The 21,533-nt window shown below is 37.0% G+C and overlaps 10 protein-coding genes and 1 pseudogene across 10 annotated transcripts, besides 1 other annotated feature; 4 read left to right on the plus strand and 7 right to left on the minus strand. All coding sequences in view use genetic code 12, as the record gives it.

Moving 5' to 3' along the window:
• The first annotated feature begins 1,002 nt into the window (after nucleotides 1-1,002).
• Nucleotides 1,003-3,590, plus strand: CORT_0E02540 (annotated as a pseudogene).
• Nucleotides 1,003-3,590: a sequence feature.
• Nucleotides 3,591-3,785: 195 nt separating this feature from the next.
• On the plus strand, nucleotides 3,786-5,000 carry CORT_0E02550 (hypothetical protein; the record flags this gene model as incomplete). Its single annotated transcript, XM_003869924.1, has 1 exon — nucleotides 3,786-5,000. The coding sequence occupies one exon, from the start codon at nucleotides 3,786-3,788 to the stop codon at nucleotides 4,998-5,000; it is 1,215 nt and encodes a 404-aa protein (XP_003869973.1).
• Nucleotides 5,001-5,147: 147 nt separating this feature from the next.
• CORT_0E02560 (Mmm1 protein) lies at nucleotides 5,148-6,476 on the minus strand (the record flags this gene model as incomplete). Its single annotated transcript, XM_003869925.1, has 1 exon — nucleotides 5,148-6,476. One exon carries the CDS (start codon nucleotides 6,474-6,476, stop codon nucleotides 5,148-5,150), a length of 1,329 nt encoding a protein of 442 aa, XP_003869974.1.
• Nucleotides 6,477-6,650: 174 nt separating this feature from the next.
• On the minus strand, nucleotides 6,651-8,174 carry CORT_0E02570 (Pct1 choline-phosphate cytidylyl transferase; the record flags this gene model as incomplete). Its single annotated transcript, XM_003869926.1, has 1 exon — nucleotides 6,651-8,174. The coding sequence occupies one exon, from the start codon at nucleotides 8,172-8,174 to the stop codon at nucleotides 6,651-6,653; it is 1,524 nt and encodes a 507-aa protein (XP_003869975.1).
• A 448-nt stretch (nucleotides 8,175-8,622) lies between these two features.
• Nucleotides 8,623-9,075, plus strand: CORT_0E02580 (Ych1 protein; the record flags this gene model as incomplete). Its single annotated transcript, XM_003869927.1, has 1 exon — nucleotides 8,623-9,075. The coding sequence occupies one exon, from the start codon at nucleotides 8,623-8,625 to the stop codon at nucleotides 9,073-9,075; it is 453 nt and encodes a 150-aa protein (XP_003869976.1).
• A 338-nt stretch (nucleotides 9,076-9,413) lies between these two features.
• CORT_0E02590 (hypothetical protein) lies at nucleotides 9,414-11,453 on the minus strand (the record flags this gene model as incomplete). Its single annotated transcript, XM_003869928.1, has 1 exon — nucleotides 9,414-11,453. The coding sequence occupies one exon, from the start codon at nucleotides 11,451-11,453 to the stop codon at nucleotides 9,414-9,416; it is 2,040 nt and encodes a 679-aa protein (XP_003869977.1).
• A 485-nt stretch (nucleotides 11,454-11,938) lies between these two features.
• Nucleotides 11,939-12,427, minus strand: CORT_0E02600 (Pam18 protein; the record flags this gene model as incomplete). Its single annotated transcript, XM_003869929.1, has 1 exon — nucleotides 11,939-12,427. One exon carries the CDS (start codon nucleotides 12,425-12,427, stop codon nucleotides 11,939-11,941), a length of 489 nt encoding a protein of 162 aa, XP_003869978.1.
• A 340-nt stretch (nucleotides 12,428-12,767) lies between these two features.
• Nucleotides 12,768-13,394, plus strand: CORT_0E02610 (Rlp24 ribosomal protein; the record flags this gene model as incomplete). Its single annotated transcript, XM_003869930.1, has 1 exon — nucleotides 12,768-13,394. One exon carries the CDS (start codon nucleotides 12,768-12,770, stop codon nucleotides 13,392-13,394), a length of 627 nt encoding a protein of 208 aa, XP_003869979.1.
• Nucleotides 13,395-13,485: 91 nt separating this feature from the next.
• On the minus strand, nucleotides 13,486-16,371 carry CORT_0E02620 (Hul5 protein; the record flags this gene model as incomplete). The annotated part of the gene is made up of 1 exon (XM_003869931.1): nucleotides 13,486-16,371. One exon carries the CDS (start codon nucleotides 16,369-16,371, stop codon nucleotides 13,486-13,488), a length of 2,886 nt encoding a protein of 961 aa, XP_003869980.1.
• Nucleotides 16,372-16,571: 200 nt separating this feature from the next.
• CORT_0E02630 (hypothetical protein) lies at nucleotides 16,572-17,528 on the minus strand (the record flags this gene model as incomplete). The annotated part of the gene is made up of 1 exon (XM_003869932.1): nucleotides 16,572-17,528. The coding sequence occupies one exon, from the start codon at nucleotides 17,526-17,528 to the stop codon at nucleotides 16,572-16,574; it is 957 nt and encodes a 318-aa protein (XP_003869981.1).
• Nucleotides 17,529-17,687: 159 nt separating this feature from the next.
• Nucleotides 17,688-19,670, minus strand: CORT_0E02640 (hypothetical protein; the record flags this gene model as incomplete). The annotated part of the gene is made up of 1 exon (XM_003869933.1): nucleotides 17,688-19,670. The coding sequence occupies one exon, from the start codon at nucleotides 19,668-19,670 to the stop codon at nucleotides 17,688-17,690; it is 1,983 nt and encodes a 660-aa protein (XP_003869982.1).
• Nucleotides 19,671-21,533: the final 1,863 nt, after the last annotated feature.

The following is a 21,533-nucleotide window of genomic DNA, read 5'->3' on the forward strand; positions in this document are numbered from 1 at the left end:
GTTTAAACCTTAATGACTCTCTGTTGCTGATAGTTTTAGCAAAAGTTCTCCATGAAGAACCATAAGGAAATAACTCAAAAGTGACAGCGGAGGACCGCTTGAAATAATTACCTCGTCCCGCGTGGACAATGTGGGAACTAATACATAACGAAGCAACTGGTAAAGAAAGAATGGTGCAAAAACGACTAATCTGTTTGTCAAAAGAGGTCACCTAATCGGTGCATTCGCCTTGAGAGATATTGTAGTCCTATGGTACTCGAAATATTTGTTTCCGCAACATTGCCAATCCATATCTTGGTCATGTAGACCTTTTTTGAGACCCTGTAGTTTAAATTTCTTCCCTCGATAGTTCGATTTAGCCACAAAACTAAAAGGAACGCTTTTCATATGAAAGGTTGGGAAAGAAGTCGGAATTATCTGATCCCACGTATATAAAAGAAAACAGAACAAAACAGCTAAGTCGTATGTTTTAGCCCCAGGACAAACATTTTGATTAAAGGCATCATACGATAGTTTTTGAAGCTCCAACTTGGGTTTGTACTCGATAATGAATAATAAAAGGTCCAACACAAAAAAGATGATTCCAAAAAATGAACTTACTTTTGGTCAGCTGTTGAAATACTGTTGAAGCTTCTCCCAGGATACTTATTTTCCCCAGTTCTTATAATCTTTGTCAAAAGGCGTTTTTTGTGGAATTTATTTTCTTGTGCCAGAAAGTTGCAAAAAAATATTCTGATAGTATACCCGCCTTGGGGAATTGACAAAATTTTCTCTTTCAAAACATCAACTAATAATATGACTGCTATTGTAACTATTATTATTAGTAGTAAGAATGCGACATGTTAGGTGGAATGTTTATCAAACCTGTGACTTAGTTATGAAGAGCAAAACTGCGACATTGATCACGATAAGTCTGCAGTATATTTATAGATAGAATTTCCCTCATCTATAGAAATATCTCTAGTTAATCAATACCCATCAAAGTTGATAAACCATTCAAGAATGTTAGGTTATTGCGGATTAGTTTTAGCGGTCTTTTCTATATCGTTTTGTGCGCACGTGACTGCGGCTACTTCGAATGAGACATACCAAGATACACTTCAGAAAATGGGAAAATATTTCGATTTCACCACTGACATCGATATCGCTCTCGATGATATACATGGAGTACAGGTTGGTTTATTCAGTTGCGCAATACAAGATGATTTCTATGAAATTGAAGAGGTTCCACTAGACTCCAGTGATGATGATACTACTGATGGTAGAGTAGTTGATATTGTTGAGTCTGGGATAGATTCAGCTGCTACGGCTAGCACCGCAGCCACTAATGAGAGCACATTTGATTCCAGTGAAACTGGGGATTCTGAGGTTTCAGCAGAAATAATGTTGTCGGAGACTCTTCAACCTACAAGTATCTCCGTGCCTGTTGTAGCCATTTCACAACCTCCAAATCAGGAAACAACACAAACCACCACTTCACAAACATCCACCACAACAACTACTAACAATAATTTCAATCCATTAGCTGGCCTCATTGGTTGGATTTATCACGATGAAATTCAAGAAGAAGAACCAAATACGTTGCGTTTTCCTAAAATGGATTTTCAAGTTTTAAATGTTGAACCTGTTCTGAATTCTCATTGGAAGATCACATTTTACATAAAATCGCTGTATGATCCAGTATTACTATTTGAGACTCTTGGATCGGACCCAGTTACAGTTGACTTGGGGTACTCTAACAATGGTTATGCAACTTCGTTGAGATTATTTGGAGCGGTGCAAAATACAACTACAGTAATCCATTCGATATTCAAGCGAGCATTTTGGTTGCTCCTACAGTGCATGGTGACTATTTCTGTTTGCCAAATGATTTTGGTTTCACTTATCAAATAGTGCCCCTGGCATCATTATGGTCTACTGTGTTCTATTCCGTTTTCAAATATTTTGTGAATACTGAGTTACAAGATTATGGCTCAACCATTGAAGATGTTGGCGAAGCTGATGAAATTGATGAAATTAGTGAGCTTAATGACTCAGGGATGCTTGGTGTAACCATTTCAAACTTTTGTTGGAAAATTCCTGTTTGTTTAGAACCGGAACCTATAGCATCATCTTCTTCATTTACAGAAGAGCCTGACGGGCCTATATCATTTATAAAAACCATGGAATCTTCAACAGAAACCACGTCTATCTCAATTATCACGTCCACTTTTAAACCTTCAGTTGAAACTCCCGTTGTTCTGGAAATTGGTATGGTGGCAGAATCTGAAACATCCTATCAACCCGAATCAGATTCTTCAGAGATCTCAGTTGCTGGACTCTTTGGATCACTGTCAAGTGAGTTTGTAGCTCATTCAACTACGAAATCAATATCCGGATATAATACTGAGACCGACACTGCATCTACATCTACATACCCGGTTGAATCCATGTTTGATTCAGATATCGAGTACGATACTGAAATCACTGATGAATCAACAACTGAATCAACAACTGAATCCACGACTGACTATGATCCCGAATATACGACTGAATCAACAACTGAATCAGCAACTGAATCCACGACTGACTATGATTCCGAATATACGACTGAAATCATAATCAAATCAACGACTGATCCCAGTTCAGATTTTAATACTATACAAAATAGTATTTCAGTTATTGAGTCCGTGAAACTCACCTCCCAGTCCACAAATCTTCTGATTTCCGTCTTGGCAGGATCAACAACTAGGGTTTCTGAAGTACTATATGCGTCAATTATAGAAGAAACATCTACTGTATCAACCACTGAGCCATTATTTCAATCAGAAATTGAAACGCGCTTTGAATCCACTGACAAATTTGACTTAGAATCGAATTATGAATCTTCCACAACATCTTCATTAAGTATATTAGGTCATATTAATGTATCAGAATTAGATGCTGTGTGGAGCAGCTCAATTGCAGCCATTCCAACTACGATCTCGTTCCTATTGGAAATACTTGTTTCGGAAGCGGCCCCTGCGCAGACAGAAAATGCATCTGAAACCTCACAGTTAGTCACTGAAGTGGCTGGCATGGCACTGGAGACTATGGACGCCTCGGAAGGGAATATCTTTGAGTCAGGTTCAAGCTATTCTGTAAGCCTGACTGAATCCATTTTATCACTAACTACCTTCTTCAGCTTAGATTCAACAGATGAGTCATCTCAAACTGTATCGCTAACAGAATCAACTAAAACAGCCTTAGTTTTGGAATCAATTACCGAATCAACTGGTGAGGTATCTTACTCTCTCGAAGGAATTGGAAGTATATTAAGTCGGGATTCATCCACTGATTTAACTAGCTTTGAAGCAAAATCATTATGGGAGTTAAGTGAAACTGAGTCAAGCATGGCATTCCCTAAAACTCTGGTAAACAGCATTTCATACTCAATTGTTGAATCAGGTAAAGCCGGACTAGATTTCAGTGGGCCTGCTGCGGTAGTTTTGGACTTATCTTATTCAATAGAAGAGGTTGTGACAACGGCACAGTCAGTCTTGAGTACAGATTCAATTAATATTCAGTCAGATTCATCAAGAAAGACATTTGAACCTACATCAATCACCTAAACACATACCAATCCAATAGAGAGCATAAAATATTCAGTTGAGACCGCCGTGACAACATTAGAGTCGAAATCAAGTACAGAATCCCTTGAACAGGAGATTTTCTCAGCAATTAACAAATCTTTGACCACGTCATATTTATACTGGGTGAATTATACAACGGGGTATTTAATTAAAAGCTCATTAACTTCAACTTCCATGGGCATTTCCTCAATTGTTTCCCAATATTCGGAATTTTACGAAACAACTGAACTGTACTCTGTCGAAAGGGCTACCAACACTTTGCCGGTGCTTCCCTCGCTCTCTAAAGCTATCACTTCCTCGAGCTCATCATCAGAAACGGTTTCAACAAGCTTCATATTTTCATCAACTGAGAAATCTGCTTCAAATACGAAAGAGTTGTTACTTGGAGCAGGTCATACTTTGGGAAGCCCGACATCTATCAATGATTACGTGACAACCGCTCGTGTTTCATATTTGCAAACTGGTTTAGGATCACCCTCATTCAACCAAGGATCATCTATTTCGGTGCCATCTACAGTAACCTCAATGAGTGTTGGAGAGTCATCTTTCTATCTTGTAGGAGTTGGTGAAACGAGCTTAAGTATCCAGGTTTCGGGCTCCTCTTTGACGACAATTGGTGAGAGTACTTTGAGTTCCATTGTGAAACCATTGACTACGACGTTAATTAGTAAAGCGACAGAAAATGCAGCAAAACCAGAAATACCAGCTGCAAACTCCATTTCAGTTTTTGGTTCTGTGAGCACGGCATCTATTCAACCTTCAGCATCTAAAAAGCAAAATTTGCATGAAACTGTCGAAAGCTCCAATGTAGCAATTGAAATTTTATATTCAAACAGCTCTCAAAATGGAATAAATATGCTGGAAACTGTCTCAACGACGAAATTATCGACAGGTTTCCATCTGCAAAGTCCGCTGTTGGTTGAGGGTAATTCAAGTAACGAAGTATCTTATAGTTTGGCACCTCATTCGAGTACGGATTATGAAGAGGTACGTGTGAGTGAAGCTGGTTATGTATCTACTCAAGGTGAAGCAACTGAAGGTGAAACAGCTTCGACTACTGATCGCACATGTACAAAAACCTCAGTTGATGAAGTAATGAGTCCATCACCTGATAAATTTCAGCCGATGATTAAATCAAGTCAACCCAGTGAGTCTTCTAGCGCCAAACTTCAACCACCCGAAGACGAACTTGTCTCAGATGATATTAAAAACCCCTTGTCATCGCCATTACCACTTGTTGGTACTGAAATCATCACCGCTTTCCTATTTAGTTCAAGTTCAATAACACCGTATTCTACTCGTCTGCCAACATTGGTAGGTTTTGAGTATATTAATGAGTCTAATCATTTAGTCCCCAGTTTTATTGCACTACTACTTTTGTTTGTTTAAATCACCAAAACGACAAGAAGACTGGGTCAATCATTTTTAATACCAGCTCATCCTCTTTTGGAGCCATAAAACATTAATTGGTGTTATCCTATATACATAAAATTACATACATACTTTATATATCTTACACTAAACGTTGTTTATCTACTAGATTTCATCACCTTCTTTGACTTTAACTGGCTCTCTTGTATTTTTAGTTCTTGGCCACATTGAAGGTAATCGAACAACTTGAAATCTAGGTTCAACACATCGTTCAATAAACCATGTACGTAATCTATTTTCAACAAGGGTTGAGATTTTGGGCACATCTTGTAATTTGGCTCTTGATCCAATCAAGGATTTAACGACAAATTCTAACCGATAATCAGGAGAAAATGAAAACATTAAGGCTGTTCCATTGCCGTTGTCATTCCTGGTGCCGTTACTTTGTGTTTGGGTGCCATTTCTTGTAGGTGGAGAGTTTGTCTCAGCACTACTAATGTTGTTGATGTTTTTCAGATCAACAAATTCTTGATCGTTAGTATTAATCAACGATACAGTCAAACATCCAGAAAACCTAACCAATGACACCGTCAACGCTACCGGTAAAATTGCCGTCAATGGACGTGGATGATTTAATAATAGCTTCGTTTCAATTCCCAAAGTCAACGTATCCGACAAATCAACATCAATCTTGGCTTCTAGTCTTCCTGTATCTTCATTACTTTGTTTAATACGACAATTTGAAAAAATGGGGAAATCATCACCAATATCAATTTCAGTTAAGTTGATCTTGTCCATAAAATCAGGTAATTCAGTTTGATCAAGAAAATCATTTAACGAATGGTATATATTATCAGCTAAAAGAGCCTCTGTTCTGAAATGAGATATGGTTTGAGCTATAAGGACATTAAACCAATCGAGTGATTCTGGTGCATGATTATGAACGTCGTAATATGTCTTTTCCAAGATGGCTGATACTTTAGCTCGATTGCTCAATAATCGTTCATCCTCAGCTGAAGCGTCAGCTTCTTCTGGATTCAAGTAAGAGCTTCGTTTGTTATTGGACTGCTTTTTATCTCGTTTAACTATGACTCCAGATGCATCACGTATAATTGTCTGTGAAGGTGTGGTTGATGAATCTGCAAATACAAAAAACTTGATAAATACAATAACAATGAATACGACACTCAATTGACCAATTATTAGCCCTTGTGTGAAGCTCCAGTGAGTGTTTTGTTGATGGGGTGGGAGCGTATGAAAATTGTCTGGTTGTACTTGTTGATGTTGTTGCTGTTTGGTTTGTTCCAAGATATAAGCTTCATGTTGATGATTTAAAAGCTCTTGTTGTGCTTTTAATTGTTCTTGTAATTGTTGTAAAAGTTGTATTTGAGTATCCTCTTTCGATGTTTGTAATTGGGACGTCGGTAGTTCTACCATTGAATGGCCATTTGACATCTTGATTGTTTGGGAAGAAACAGTTACTTTATGGGACATTGTCAAAGACAATTACAGTCGATCTGGTGATATCTTCCGCCTTACTTTTTTTTTCTACGCCCCATACAAAACTCTGGGAGAAAATCAATTCTTCAACTATATGATATAAATACACACATGACAGATTTACAACTGTGGGATTATACAGTGTATAGTATAGAAAACACTACAATTTTATTTAGTAGATGCTTTAGCTTTTGTAGCTCTCTTTTTTGGGGTTTCCAGGGCAGTTTTTGGTGTACCCAGAGATTTTGATTTTGAGTTCACTTCCGACTTTGGTGTTGCTGAAGCTGCTTTTGGTGTTACGGTTGCCTTTGGTGTTGCCAGTGAAGCCTTTACGGAACTTGATTTTAATTTCATGGGAGTACTAGTCACGCTAGCAGAGCTACCGGCACTACTGCTTCTGCGTCTAGCTCTTCTCACTGGCTTGACTACAATTGGTTTAATTTCTTCTTCATCAACTTCATCAGCATCTTCATCAAAAGCGACATCTTCATCATTTTCTCCTTGTATCCATGAAAATAGTGCTTTCCCAGTTTTGTTCAACTCCTTATTGGCATTTCCAATGTATTTTGAGGCAAATTCAGACAATGGACTTCCCTTGCTTGGCGATTCACCTTCATCATCAGTAGTAGTCAAACTCTTACTATCAGATCCATTTTTAAGTCTTCTTTGTCTTGCTCCATTTTGATGAGTTTCCAAGTATTGTTTCACATTGAATTTACGACCACGCATAAATTCTCTGATTTCAAAATACAAATCTCTACTGACATTGTTGATATTTGTCTTGTTTCTCATCCAATAAGTTCTAAAATCATTAATGTGTTTCTTAAATTCAAGTTCATTCTTTTTAAGCCAACTAACGTTTAAATCTTCTCTAGTGGCACCTCTAGCAAAATTTCTCATCAAATATTTGTCATAATCACGAATAATTTTCGTTATGATATCTGATGTAGAAATACCTTCAGTCCTTTGCGTAGTCAAAAACTTACCTTCTGCCTTTATGGGTTTATAGATATCATCACTATCAGCACTAGCATATGGTAGATCATCGTGAGCAACATAATCAATCTTGTGCTCTTGTAAAAATTCAGGAGTCACACACCATGGAGCATTTGGAATCACTTCATCAACCCATTTACATTGTTTCAAAGTTTCACATCTTTGTTTATCTGTTAATACAGTAAGGCCCTTGCGTTTATGAGTTTCAACATCGGACGGAACTCCACAAACCAATTCAACATTATCAAATGCCTTTTTAGCTTGTTCCAATTGTTTCATATGACCCAAATGGAAAAGATCAAATACACCGTCAGCATAAACCCTAATTGGTCTACCCTTTGGGGGTATATTGAAACCGTAACCTCTTGGTCTATATTTCCTAAGTTCAGGGGGAAGTTGTTCGTCTAATTCCTTTTCACGTGCTTCAAATTCCTCTTCTTCTTTTGTTTTGATCCTTCTCTTTTTATGATGAAGAGCTTGGTTCAGTTCCTTCCCCTCGTCTTCTTCTTCATTTTCATCTTCTATCTCTGTAGCATTTTCACTATCCGATGTAGATTTAGTTGTGTCAGTATCGTCTTCGCCTCTCTTTCTTTTCCGTTTGAACAATGATGATATAGATTCCATTGAAAGGGTTTTTGTTAATGGAGAACCATTCAACTCATTCTCAATAGCTCTTTTTCTAGTCAATCTTACCATTTTCAGGTCTCTTGGGATATTTTATATATACCAATTGAGAACAAGATAGATCAATTAGGAAGATGTTAGCTGATAATTAAACGGATAACTAAAAATTCAATTTCCATTTTTCAATTTAGACCAAAAGAATTTTTGTATTGGGCGCTTAAGAAAAAGAAAAGAGCAATTGTCGTGAACATCATGTTGTTGTCGTTGTCGTTGTTTTTTGCGACAATCGTCTGAAGTTAACTCCGGTACGACATGGAACATCGACCGGACAAAAAAAATAAACGAAGCATCTAGAACGGCAACTCGTCCTCTTCTTCCCTCTACAGTAGACGGAACATATTTTCTTCTGGCACGGGAATCCAATTAAACTCCGTTGTACAAACCAATCAAATCATTATCGAGGACAGAGAACTACTCGTCTTTCAGTCACATCACATCAGACTAGTCTAGCTTCACACAAATGTCACGTATACATTCAATCTCAGATTTGAAATTCATCAAACCACCAACGCTATACTCCTGGCTAACTAAAAATGCTTCACCTCATGGCTCTTTAGCAATAATTGACGTTCGAGAATCTGATTATGTTGGTGGGCACATCAAGGGCAGTTGGCACTATCCAGCTGGTGATTTCTATACATCATTACCAGAAATTTATAACAAGATATACGCCAATAAGATACATGATGTTGTTTTTCATTGTATGTTGTCACAAGCTCGAGGTCCTTCATCGACATTGAAATTCTTACGATCAATTGATGATATTGTCGATTCAAAAGTAAAACTGTATTTGGAAAATGAAGTTCATGTATATGTGTTGAAAGGTGGGTTTAGTCGATGGCAAGGTGAATATGGTAAGGATTCAAATGTAACTGAGGATTATAATATCGAATTATGGGAGATGGGATTATAGGTTGCGCTTTGCTTTGAAGCCTAGATATAACATAAGGGATAACCAAGGCACGAGGACATTGATGATTCTGAGTCTGGAAGTTCTTTTCGGAGAAGGTTGCTTCTTCAAGTGCCCGTCGTTAGCTCTAGTTTAAGTATGCTCTAATGGAATCCAATCCATTAGTCTTCGTGATTTTACTAGATCTAGCCACTCAACCTCAACCTTGAATTGAAGTATATATGATATATATAAAGTGTAAAAAATAATTCTATAAAACATTTCAGCTAGACTTTCTCATTGATATACATATAATGCCGCCTAAGTTTCCCCTCTGTTATTCGTTTTCTATACTTTTCTCTCTAAATTAAACTGTCGACATTTGGATCAAACGCGCGACGGGCAAATGGGTTTGTAGATTGATGTTGCAAGGGTTGAATGTGTTGTTGTGGCTGTTGTTGCCCAAAAAATACACCCCCTTGTGGTTGAGTATTTTGTTGACCAGTTGCCAACCTTGAGAATGGATTAGTGTTTGATCTTTGTAATCCTGGACTTGATTGAGATTGCTGTTGAATTTGTAATTGCGGTTGCGTAAACTGTTGCGTGAATTGCGGATGTGGTTGTTGTTGTTGTTGCTGCTGCATAGCTGGTGCCGTTTGTGCTTGTTGGGCCTGTTGTATAAAAGGATTAGTATTTTGATGTTGTAAAGGTAATTGTGTTTGTTGCTGAAATTGCGTGTAAGTAAATTGTGGTTGTTGTTGTTGTTGCAAGAATGGATTAGTGCTTTGAGGCTGTAATGGTTGTAATGATTGCTGTGTAGGGTTTGTTTGTTGAGGTTGCAAAGTAGTTTGACTACCATAACCCCCAAATCCATTACCTGTAAAGGAAGTATGCAAAGGCGATTGATATTGTTGTCCTTGAAATATGGGAGGCAATGATGATCTTGATTGATGACCAAATGTATGTTGCTGTTGCAATTGTTGTTGCTGTTGCTGTTGCTGTTGCTGTTGCTGTTGCTGTTGCTGTTGCTGTTGCTGTTGCTGTTGCGCTTGGAGCTGTGCCTGTTGCTGTTGCTGTTGCGCTTGGAGCTGTGCCTGTTGTTCAGCCTGCTGTTGCGCTTGGAGCTGTGCCTGTTGTTCAGCCCGCTGTTGCGCTTGGAGCTGTGCCTGTTGTTCAGCCTGCTGTTGAGCCTGTATTTGGGCTTGTTGTTGTTGCTGTTGTATTTGAGCCTCTTGTTGCTGTTGTTGTTGCTGTTGAAGTTGAAATGGGTCAACCTGAGTTTGTGTGTAGGCTTGAGCATAGACTGGAATGGCAATATTATCCCATGGATTATAAGTTTGCTGAACAACTAAAGAAGCATGTCTATCAACTCCACTTGCACCACCATTATTGATAGTTTGTGAAAACTGTTGTTGGGACTGTTGCTGAGGCTGTTGTTGAGGAGTAGCTTTAGGTTCATCTCTATCACCAAATACAGGTTTCTTGTGACTATCAGCATTCTGTTTATTGCCCTTGTCAGTCAAATATTGACGTCGATTCATTTCAAAATTTGGATCATCCAAATATTCTTCCAATGAACTAGTTAATGCTGTTGGTGCATGCTTGATAGTGGGAACATGTAATTTAGTGGCATATTCAAGATGCTTAGCCACTCGTAAATAATCAATGACGTATTTCGTTTGATCAACAAATTTCTTATAAACTTTCAATGAGCGTTCAGCATCAAATTTTGACATTTCAAAATAATGTTCCAAAATATTTATCACACCTTCATTGAGTTCTTGAAATAAAGCCAATAAATCATTAACTAATAATCTAAACGCAGTTAAAACAATATCATTATTTATATCATTTTCCATGAAACTATTCTTGAGTAATGAATCAATTTGTTTTTGAACACTCTCAGTTTCTCTTAATAACCCCTTTTCAATAGTTAATGATCGTAATCTTCCACCTTCTTGTGTTGTACTATTATTTGACCTCTCATCCCGTACATAATCAATTCCAGTAGCATCAAATTGTTTGACTCTAGTATGTAAATATTTGGAATATTTCATAATTAATCGAACATCAGCATTGAAATTTCCACTATTATTACTGGCAATATTACTCAGTGATAAATTCAACATCGAATGGCCTTGATCAGCTAAATATTTCAATGTGACATCTTTATCTCCCTCCCTAATCATAAGATGAATAACAATTAATGATTTATAAACTACTGACCACGAACTATCACGTAGTCTTTGTTGTAATGTCCTCATAATGGTGTTGAAGTTATCAGCAGATACAATTGAGTGGTCCATGGAAGTGGCCATTAATATGGGCTCAATGTATTTTGGTTTTGGGGCAGCCACTTTGACCTTGGTTGCCCCTTTGACGATCTTCTCGTAAGTAGTCATATTAATAGGAGGCTTGGCTTTTATTTAGCAATAAATTGCGCTTGGGTCGTTAATGCAAGGTGGAGAGCTGGTGGGTAAATGTGGTTTGGATAGTGGGCTTGTATTTAGGATTGGGATAATATGATGATGATACACTATAGATTTATGGAAATTGTATAGATATCTTCTGTGTAGGGTTGTTATATATTCTAATGTTGTGTGTTGTGTATATTGGATTTTTTTTTTTCGTCACCGTTGAGAAAGGTCGGCGGCTAAGGAAATCTCGGCGTTATTGGATAAACTCACCTACAACTAGACTGTCTTCATTTTGATTAAGCATGAACTAAAATAGAGACTCTGTAAGGACATTAAATAATACGATATTACTACTTCTTCTCTTTATATTCAGTCACAGCTATTCACAAGGTATATATATAAGTATATCATTAATCATTTGTTATATGTTATCTATCATCAATTCTAAAATTCACCCCAATCCACCTCTTTTACTTTGCTTTCATTCCACCTCTTTTCTCCAAACATTCTTTAGCTTCATTTACTTTAGTCGCCAAATAAGATGATCCGCCTTTATCGGGATGATTGGCCATCATTAATCTTCTGTGTTGTTCTTTTAATTTCAATTTGCTCAAATTTGTTTCTTTTAAATTCAAAATTAATAATGCTTCTTTGGGGGTCATTTTAGAACCGAATCCACCTCGATGAAATGCTTTACCATTAATACCGGGTTTATTGGATTTAACTAATCCAGCGGCAAAATAAGCAGCTGTTAATGCACCAAATCCTGTTATCCAAGGATGATCACCCATCCAGTTGACACCTCGGTCAAAGTACCATTCAACTGACCCCTCTGCAGCTTGTTTCTTTTGAAGTTGACCTGTGTAGTATGGTTGTTGTTGTTGTTGGTATTGTTGTTGTGCTTGTTGTTGATCAGTCTCACCTGGTATAGGAAGTATAGGTGCTTGTAAAGGTGCCATTATTTGTGTGGTGTTGGATGATATGCAGCTTGCTGATAGGGAGTATACTGAACCTGTCTGGTTTAATCTGGTGTTAGTGATCTGGTGGTTATTGGAAATGAAAATTTATTTCTGGTTCGGTTCAGTTGATGACACAAACACCGAGGTATTCACAGAGAAAGAAATTCTTTTTCTTCAAACCTCATCTCATCCATCATTGTAACGTTTGTTCAGATATATCTTTCAACCGAAAACAGTATTAATATCTTTATTTTAACAGGAATAGACTATAACTGAGGCGGTTCATATATTATCACACATACATACTACAAACCTTTAGATACAACACAACTAAATAAATATGAGAGTTTATCAATGTCATTTTTGTTCATCACCAGTATATCCACTTCATGGAATAACATTTGTTCGTAATGACGCCAAAGAATTCAGATTCTGTCGTTCTAAATGTCACAAAGCATTCAAGCAACGTCGTAACCCACGTAAATTAAGATGGACTAAAGCGTTTAGAAAAGCTGCTGGTAAGGAATTGGTGGTTGATTCTACTTTAACTTTTGCTGCTAGAAGAAATGTTCCAGTAAGATATAATAGAGATCTTGTGGCCACTACATTGAAAGGTATGAGTAGAATAGAAGAAATCAGACAAAAGAGAGAAAGAGCATTCTATAAAAATAGAATGAAGGATAACAAAGAAAGAGATTTTGCTTCTGATAAGAAATTGGTTGAAGAGAATCCAGAATTGTTGAGATTGAGAGAGGTTGAATTGAGAAGAAAAGCTGAGAAACAAGCCGCTAAGGAGAATGCTATGGAAGAGGAAGAACAAGAAGATGTGGAAGGTGTGGAGGAAGATGAAGAAATGGTTAGCGAAGATGAAGAAATGGAAAGTGAAAGTGAAAGCGAAAGCGAAGCAGAAACTGAAAAGGTTAAACAAAAGGTATTGTTGAAGAACAAGAGAAAGACAAGAAGATGATTACAGTTGGATTCACTACCTCCCATTTTGCTTTAATTTTATTTCTATAATGTGTATATTATGTTAAATGCATCAACATTTCGTAACTACTTTATGACAAATCGAATCCAGATTCTGTGTTTATAGCATAAAGCAACTTTTCCTTCATAATTTGTTTATTTTGATAATCGGGTAACTTTAACAAATTAACACAAGTTGAAGCTGTAGGTAATCTCGTCACATCTCTACCTGAATTTCGTATTCCGAATTTAGGATTCAATACCCCAAATCCAAGTAATGGAGCTCGACTCACTGATGTAACGAATTTGATCAATTTCGACTTTTCTTGTGGTGACATTTCATTAACAATTTCCCAAAAATATCGAATACTTATATCATGAGGTAAATATCCCCCATATTCAACATTGTTTTGCCAATCATTGACATCAACGTCCTTTTTACCTCCTGAGATCAACATTTGTAATTCATAATAATCAAACATCATAAACCATTTACGTGGAATGATTGAAAATAGTCCTGATAAGAAAGCTTTAGTTTGTGGTAATAACAATTGATTCAATTTGAAATCAGCAAATTTATGAAGGTAATACTGAACATTTAATTTATTGACCTCGATGGATTTCCCATTGGGTATCAATTCAAAATTATATGTTTCACCATCAACTTTTTCATTAATCGCAAATACCAAATCTAAGTGTTGTAACTCCTCATTGGACATATGGGTTAATTTGATCAAGTTTGTGAACAATTCTCCATCGAAATAACTCAAATCATTAACAGTGTTTTTAAACCCATCCATACACCATTTGTTGATGAAAAATGGCGCAAACGATACATCGATCAAGACATTTTCATACAAACATTTTCCAACACACATTCCCATAAATTGAATATATTCTAATTTACCTCTTGCATCATAAACATCTTGACCTAATTTCATCTTGAGACAAATTTCTTCATTAGGATATATTTGATTATCGCCAGTCTCTTTAAAAAGCCCCTGAACAGGATCGAATCCCTCTTTTACAACACTAGTTAAGAATTCTTTGGTTATACCGCCTCCGTCAATCCCTGCTTCTGGTCCATACTCATTAAAGAATTCCACTTGAATTCTATTCTTAAACAGATTACCCATTTTACTAAACGCTTCAAACGCATCTTGAAGTAAATTCTGTCGCCTAATTTCTGCTTTAACTCTGGGCTCCATAAACCCCCAATATGGTGAGCTATTTTGACTATCAACTTCAATCAATTGTTGAAAAATCTTAACTCGATCATTGAATGGGATAAAGTAGGGCACATGTTTTAGTAATGTGAGCATCTCTCGATAAGTATTGGGCATACTTTGCAAAAATGCTTCCCTTTCTTTATTGTCGTCATCATCGTCAATCAGATCTTCCATATAATCTTGAATGACATAACTAAGCAACTTATCAAAATTATAGCTGCATTGTGTGGCTAGCCAAAAATCAGGTGGTAGAAATTTCAATCGTAAATTCTTCAAATACAATTGATCAACTAAAGTGAAGGTTTTTTGACGGAGGTATTTGTTACCCAAGTCAGACTTTTTAGCAAAACAAGTGCACAATAGTTTCAAAAAATTACAAAGCCCCACCAACAACTCTCCGTATATCCCAGTTTGTTGAAAAGATTCAGTATCATTGGATACGATAAGCCAATAGGAATATACTTCTTCAAAGAGGACCAAACTATTAAAAAAATCACCCGAAAGAAGTGCATTTTCAAAGTTCTCCGATGTTGGTTGGAGTTCTTCAGCACGTTTGAGAAATTGAGAACATATAGTCAATATGTTCGATGGATCAACACAAATTTGGTTTAGGACAAGTTGTTTCCACGATGGATTCAAAGCAATTAGTTTCGCGAGCGTATCAGACGAGACTTGGGGATTTATCCCTCCTAGATTAAGCAAATTTTGAAGAAAATCAGCAGTGTACATCTTCTCCAATGTTTTCATTTTGGAAGGTGGTAACACAATTGCGCTCATTCCTTTATCTTTCATTTGTTGTGATTCGCGTTCATCAGGATAGTTATCCAACACCAAGGCTTGGTTATACTTCAACAAGCTATGGATCAAGTGCAAATCTTGAATTGTGTATGCACCATCTCCGTGAATGGTTAGAAAATTGACCATCATGTACAAAAGTTTATCCTTAGCTGATTCATTTTCTTTTAAATAATCATCAATTTCGCTCTGTTTCTTGTTGGTGAAATCGTGCAATACTTCCAAGTAATTCTCATTTGGTCGGGTGTAAACATCCAATGCAAGGATCAGAAGAAGGGAAGATGCAAAAGATGAAGCCCTATTATTTTTGAGTAGTGAATGGGCTATTCTGTAGGCAAGATCTAGAGCCGTAGTGGCTTTCTCTCGGTGCTCCAGTTCTTGCCGCTCCGACTGAATGAAAAAACCAAGTTGTGACAACAAATAGGTGGATGAAAAATGAAATTTTTCATACAATGCTTTAATAATATGAAACATTTGCCATTTAAGCAAGCTCCTTATTTTTTTTTGTGAAAGGCGACTAGATAGGAATTGTCCAAGATAAAACAATGCTGCTTGGTTTTCGTTCAGGGGTTCCAAATGTGTTTCTTCCACATCATTTAGTAATTTGGATACCACTTCGATCAATTTTCCCTGTTCAATCTCTCCCTTCAGTGTAAACCATCGTACTAATGTGGCAAACTGAGATATGTAATGCCAAAGATTTACATCTTTGAAATCGGTATCGAGCCAATCATGGCGTAGTTTCTCAATCTCTTCCTTTGATTTTAGATACAGTCTAACTGCATGTTGCAAGGCAGTTGCAGATTTCTCCCGGAGTCGTTGTTGTTCTCGTTGTTCTCGTTCTTTCCGTGATTGCTCTAAAAATGCATTGGTGCCGAATCCACCAAACCCGGTTCGTTTCTTGTCACCCAAGTTGACATTCCGTCTTTTTGTTTCCCCTGTGAAATTAAACATCAGCTATTGAAAGAAGCTAGATTCCAAAATATAAAGTGCAGCTATGTGTCTCTGGTTGGGATTAATGGTGGCAAAATAGAATATCTATGCTCCAGTGTCTATCTTGGTTTAATTTTGATCCTTTGAGAATGGATTCAGGCGCGCAAAAATAGTTTTACTAATCAGCAGTTGATTATCTATCTATCTATCTATCTTTATTTCTACGGCTCTATCAACTTAGCTAAATGTCCTATGGATTCAATGTAATACAGAGGCACTAAATCGTGTTCACCACTACCATTTGCCCCATCAATCACCTTTTGCAAATCTTTCAACTTAGTTCCACCAGAAAGGACCAATAAACTACCACGTCCATCACCCAAATTCCCGTCATTACCAGATTTAATATCAGTATACAAAGTATCACCAATCATTAAAGTTTTGTCTCTATCAAATTGTTTATCTTGTAATATTATATCCAAAAACTGAGTACTTGGTTTACCAACATTGATGAAATCTCTATCGGCAGTATATGCCATATAATTAACCACGCTACCACCGGCGGGCAAAGTTAATCCATGGGGTCCTGGGTAAGTACGATCAATATTGCATCCAATGAAAGGAATACTCTTGTCATTGTGCAACAAGTATTGTAAAGTCAGGGAAATTCTCATATAATTGAATTCCTTTGTGGACCCAACAACGACGGCCTTTACATCAGGATCAACTTCCAAGATACAGCTATCTAAATCCAAATGGTCCAACTTTGGATCATTACAACCTAATGTAGTATACCCCATTTCTTGTAATTCCTCTTCGATACCATGATCTCCTAATACCCATATTTTCGACCCCAATGGCACTTTCAACTGATCTCGCACTTCCAAAGCAGCTGAATAACAAGTTGGGTATAACAAATCCTTAGTGATATTGGGAATACCTAATTTGGCAAATTTTCGTAAATATGTATTACGTGAATTCGAGGAGTTGTTAGTAACAAATGCAAATCCCTTGTTATTATCGACTAGTAATTGAATGAATTCAGCAGCTCCAGGGATTAAAGCTTCGCCTAGCCAAATTACCCCATCGCAGTCAAATAAAAAATTGTCATATAGATTAAGGACATGTTGTAGTGTGTTTCTTGATGATATATATAGTGGGTTGGTCTTTCTAGTCATTGTTTTGGACCCTTAACGATGAAATGGTGGATTCCACAGAAGTCGCGAGACAATTTTTTCCCCTCCAAGTTTTCATGACATCCAAACTATATATAATTAGTACTATACAAGGTGAGCTATTCATATTTACTTAAGAACTTCCGAGCCTTCTTTTTAATTTCATTCCTCGTCAACTCGATTCAAGTCTATATCGTCTTCATGACCATGTCGATACTTCTCCGGTAAGTACAACTGATCAAATTTTTGCATCCTCTTTTTCCACCATTTTCGTGAATCTTTCCTATTAATCTCTTCCAAATACAAATCGTCTTCGTCCACATGATCTTCTTCCTGTCCCCCCTCTTCAACCCCTCTTTCCGCACCAGCTTTACTCTCTGCTTCTTCATTAAACTCATCAAAATCCCCGTGTAGATCAGCTTCTTTAGCTGATTTAATCATTGTCATTGCCACTTCATCACCATTATTTCGTTGCAAAATATACTTACTACCCAAATTTAAATCCTTCAATACAATCTCTCTTGTCCTTCCTAATGATTCAATATCCCCAACTCGGTCAATAGTATCTCCCAACAACACATCAAAATGAGGCTGCGACGCAATTTCATGAAATGCTCGCATCATGGGTACTGAATCTGCCCGTACGCGAGACTCAGAATCAATGGTGAAAATATTTAAGTTATCATATCGTTGAATATAATCAGCTCTTGTCATGATTTGACGCGCTCGCCAAAGGGGCAATTCAGGTAACTGATGTTCAGTAAAATCTCGAGACTTTTCACTTGTAATCAATGTATTCATTCTATTTCGATCCATTTCAACAAATTCTCTCATGAGTAACATGGCACTACTGGAAAACTTTCCACTTTCCATCACGTCATCATCCATATCCAGGCCTAGTAATCCGCATTGGTTGAGAAACCACGTCTTTTCTCGATCAATAATCTCATGGCACGCTTTAATGATGTCATTGTGACGAGCCACTTGAGTTATATGTTGTGGACGACCACCAATTAAATCATAAACTGCATTACACATATCATCTTTCAAAACTTTGTCCAGAGGGAAATATCGGTGACGGATGAATTTAAGTGCATTAACGGTCTCATAACGATTGAAGTCACGTACATTTATCAACTCCAATCTTGTTCCCAACTGTTTTAGTTTCTCGTAAACCCAATAATCATCACTATTGAACACCATTGTGAGCAACCCCAGGCCACTAAGAGATTCGGCCTTTTGCTGCAACAACTCCAACAATTTGACCCCTTCTTCGTTCTCTTTAATCAAATGAGCATTATTGATAATCATAATCAATGGTCTCCTAATCTTACCTACACGTTGAATTGCCAATTCCTCCAATTTGCTAAAAGCACGCTCAATATCCAAAAGAGCTGTAGTATCCCTTGGTCCTCTTATTGAAAACAATGAACCAATGTAATCTTCATTGAAAGTGAAGTTCAATGCCTTTCCCAATCGAATACGAAAAATTTCCGGATCTGCGTGTGCGTCAAAAATGGTTACGTTATATCCATCGACTTTCTTCATTGCCTCCATTATCAACGAAGTTTTACCGGTTCCCTTTTCGCCAATGATGAGAAAGTACCTGCCAATAATCTTCCCAGCGATAATTTCATCAAGTAACTTTTGTTGTGGTCGCTCGACCCAATGAGCATTAATAAAATGGTCATTACTATCATCATGGGTTCTTGTATGCATCTTTATCTGAGCAGAAGGATCACCTTTTTCAAAAGCTTGATTCATTTTCCATAATACATGATCATTATAAAATCGATGGTACAAGAACCCAGCCAATCCCAATACCCCGACTGATGAAATGGTTATACCAATTGTCTCGAGACATTTTGTAAGAAAAGATTTAAAACGATCGAATACGGATTCTTTTTCGTTGTTGCTATTGTTTTCTTTCCCCTTATTATCTTTGTCATTGTCATCTTTAAGTTCATCAACAAATTGCTCCACTATTTGGTTAAATCTCACGGGGCGCGAAGTATGCAATTGTCGGTAGAAGTAGTAAGTCGGTGGGAGTTGGCATGAACGAGGTCGTATACTCCTCGTGATGACACTAAGCATTTTGGATTGCATTTCGCGTCTCAATGGTTGTGCTATATTTACTATAAACATGAAATTTTCAAGCACATAAAAGAATTGATCGATTACTCTATCTGTTCAACCTGCACAATGGGCAATTCAGCACACTGATGAGTGTTCCTTAAATTATCAATACTAGTATGTGCAATGGTTTGGAGTTACTACTTGTTATCTGATGGAATTTAGCTTCGAAGTCGAATATTTCTGTATTAACACCTGACGATCACTATTTTTCAACTCGCTTGGACCCTATAAATTATGAAAGTGGAAGTATTTAGCGCAAGTCACAGAGGTGAAAGGCACTCACTTCTATTCATAGCAAAACTATAAATTGAAGATACATTGAGAAATGGTTTCAAAAACTGAGTGAACAAGTTCTTGGTTAAACTATTAAAAACTGTGAAAAGGCAAATTTAATCAAAGTCTTCAAAAAGGTTTCGACGTAGTCAAAGCTTTGAATACTCTATCGAAATTTTTTGAACTCAAAATCCTCTCCTCTTTGCTTTCCTCTGTCTCATTTTCTTCGTCTTCGACCATAACGAATTGAACTCTAATGAGGCATTGAGTTATCATCAAAGACGTCGTTGATGAGACAGTAACGAATAGCTCTTGCGCTATTTGAAGTAACACACTTTTGTGCAGTCTTAAACTTTCATCAAAAACTGACCCAAAATTGTTTAATTTATACTCTCCAGGGGATATTACCCCCAAATTCAGTACGGCAACGAAATCTGGAGTTCTTCTTGACTTTTTATGTTAAAACGCTCTCTCCGAAGAAAACTCCCAGCCAAAGAGATTCAAGAATGGTTTCAGCCATGCTTTCATCTGGAAAGAAATTTGAGCTTCACTACCATTTGTCATCTCTCTACTCAACTGATAAATCCTACATTCATACTCGCTAGTATACACAATTTAAGCTGACTTATATCAAAAGTTTTTTGGTATCGTGTTTTTTATTTGTTATTTGGCATGACCCAATATCAAGAACAATTCCTTTAACTGGTCGTTTTCTTTTGCCTTGTCTTTCATCCTGTAAATTTTCTTACACGAAAAATAACAAATTTGATACATTGTGATCAACTGAGCAGGCTTCTTCTCGAAAGAAATATTTCGAGGCCATATATATCTGCAGTATTAAAAAAGGGTCGAGGCTAATACGTGAATACTTTAACTGCAACTGCTAAATTAGCTGTTATACTCCCTTTGTAGATGTGACTAACTTTATGCTTCAGGATTACTTCTTTCTCCATCCCCAGATCCCAAAACCTTGATGAAACCTTGACAATGGCGTAATACTCTCTCTTCTTCTCGATAATGAGGTTTCCAATAAAAGCACTGAATTCCGCCTCCAGTTTGTGTTCCAACTCTCTTGTGTATACCCAAATTTTCCTTTCTTTCTCACATTTCTGACAGAACTTCAAAAATTATCATCTATATTACTTTGCGACAAACATCTCAAAGCTATGTCAGTGGGTATTTTTTTCTTAATAACGATGCCATGCAATAGATCTTTCAATCGTTCTTTCCTTTAGTAATCAAGTTGGAACCAGTTGAGAAAATTACATCAATGAACGCAAGGAAAAGAAAATTAAAATTGCAAAACACAAATTGCAAAACCCACTTTGTGTTGTATTATCAACGTATAACACAACAACCACCAATGTGAAGAAAAAAAAAAAGAAACAACTATATATTACAGCTAAGAGGTATCTTGCAGAAACGTGAATCTTATGTAATCCTCCTTGTGGGTCTAGCAAAGATCAACGATTAGCACAAAGTTGGAGCTATTGCTTCTAATACGAATGAAGAATCAAATACAAGTAAGGTCAAATAAAAAGGCTACCAGTTTGTGAATATGAAAGATTAGTACGCCCCACGGGTCTCACTACTCACCTT

Source organism: Candida orthopsilosis (assembly GCF_000315875.1).
Source record: "Candida orthopsilosis Co 90-125, chromosome 5 draft sequence".
Classification (NCBI taxonomy): Eukaryota; Fungi; Ascomycota; class Pichiomycetes; order Serinales; family Debaryomycetaceae; genus Lodderomyces; species Lodderomyces orthopsilosis.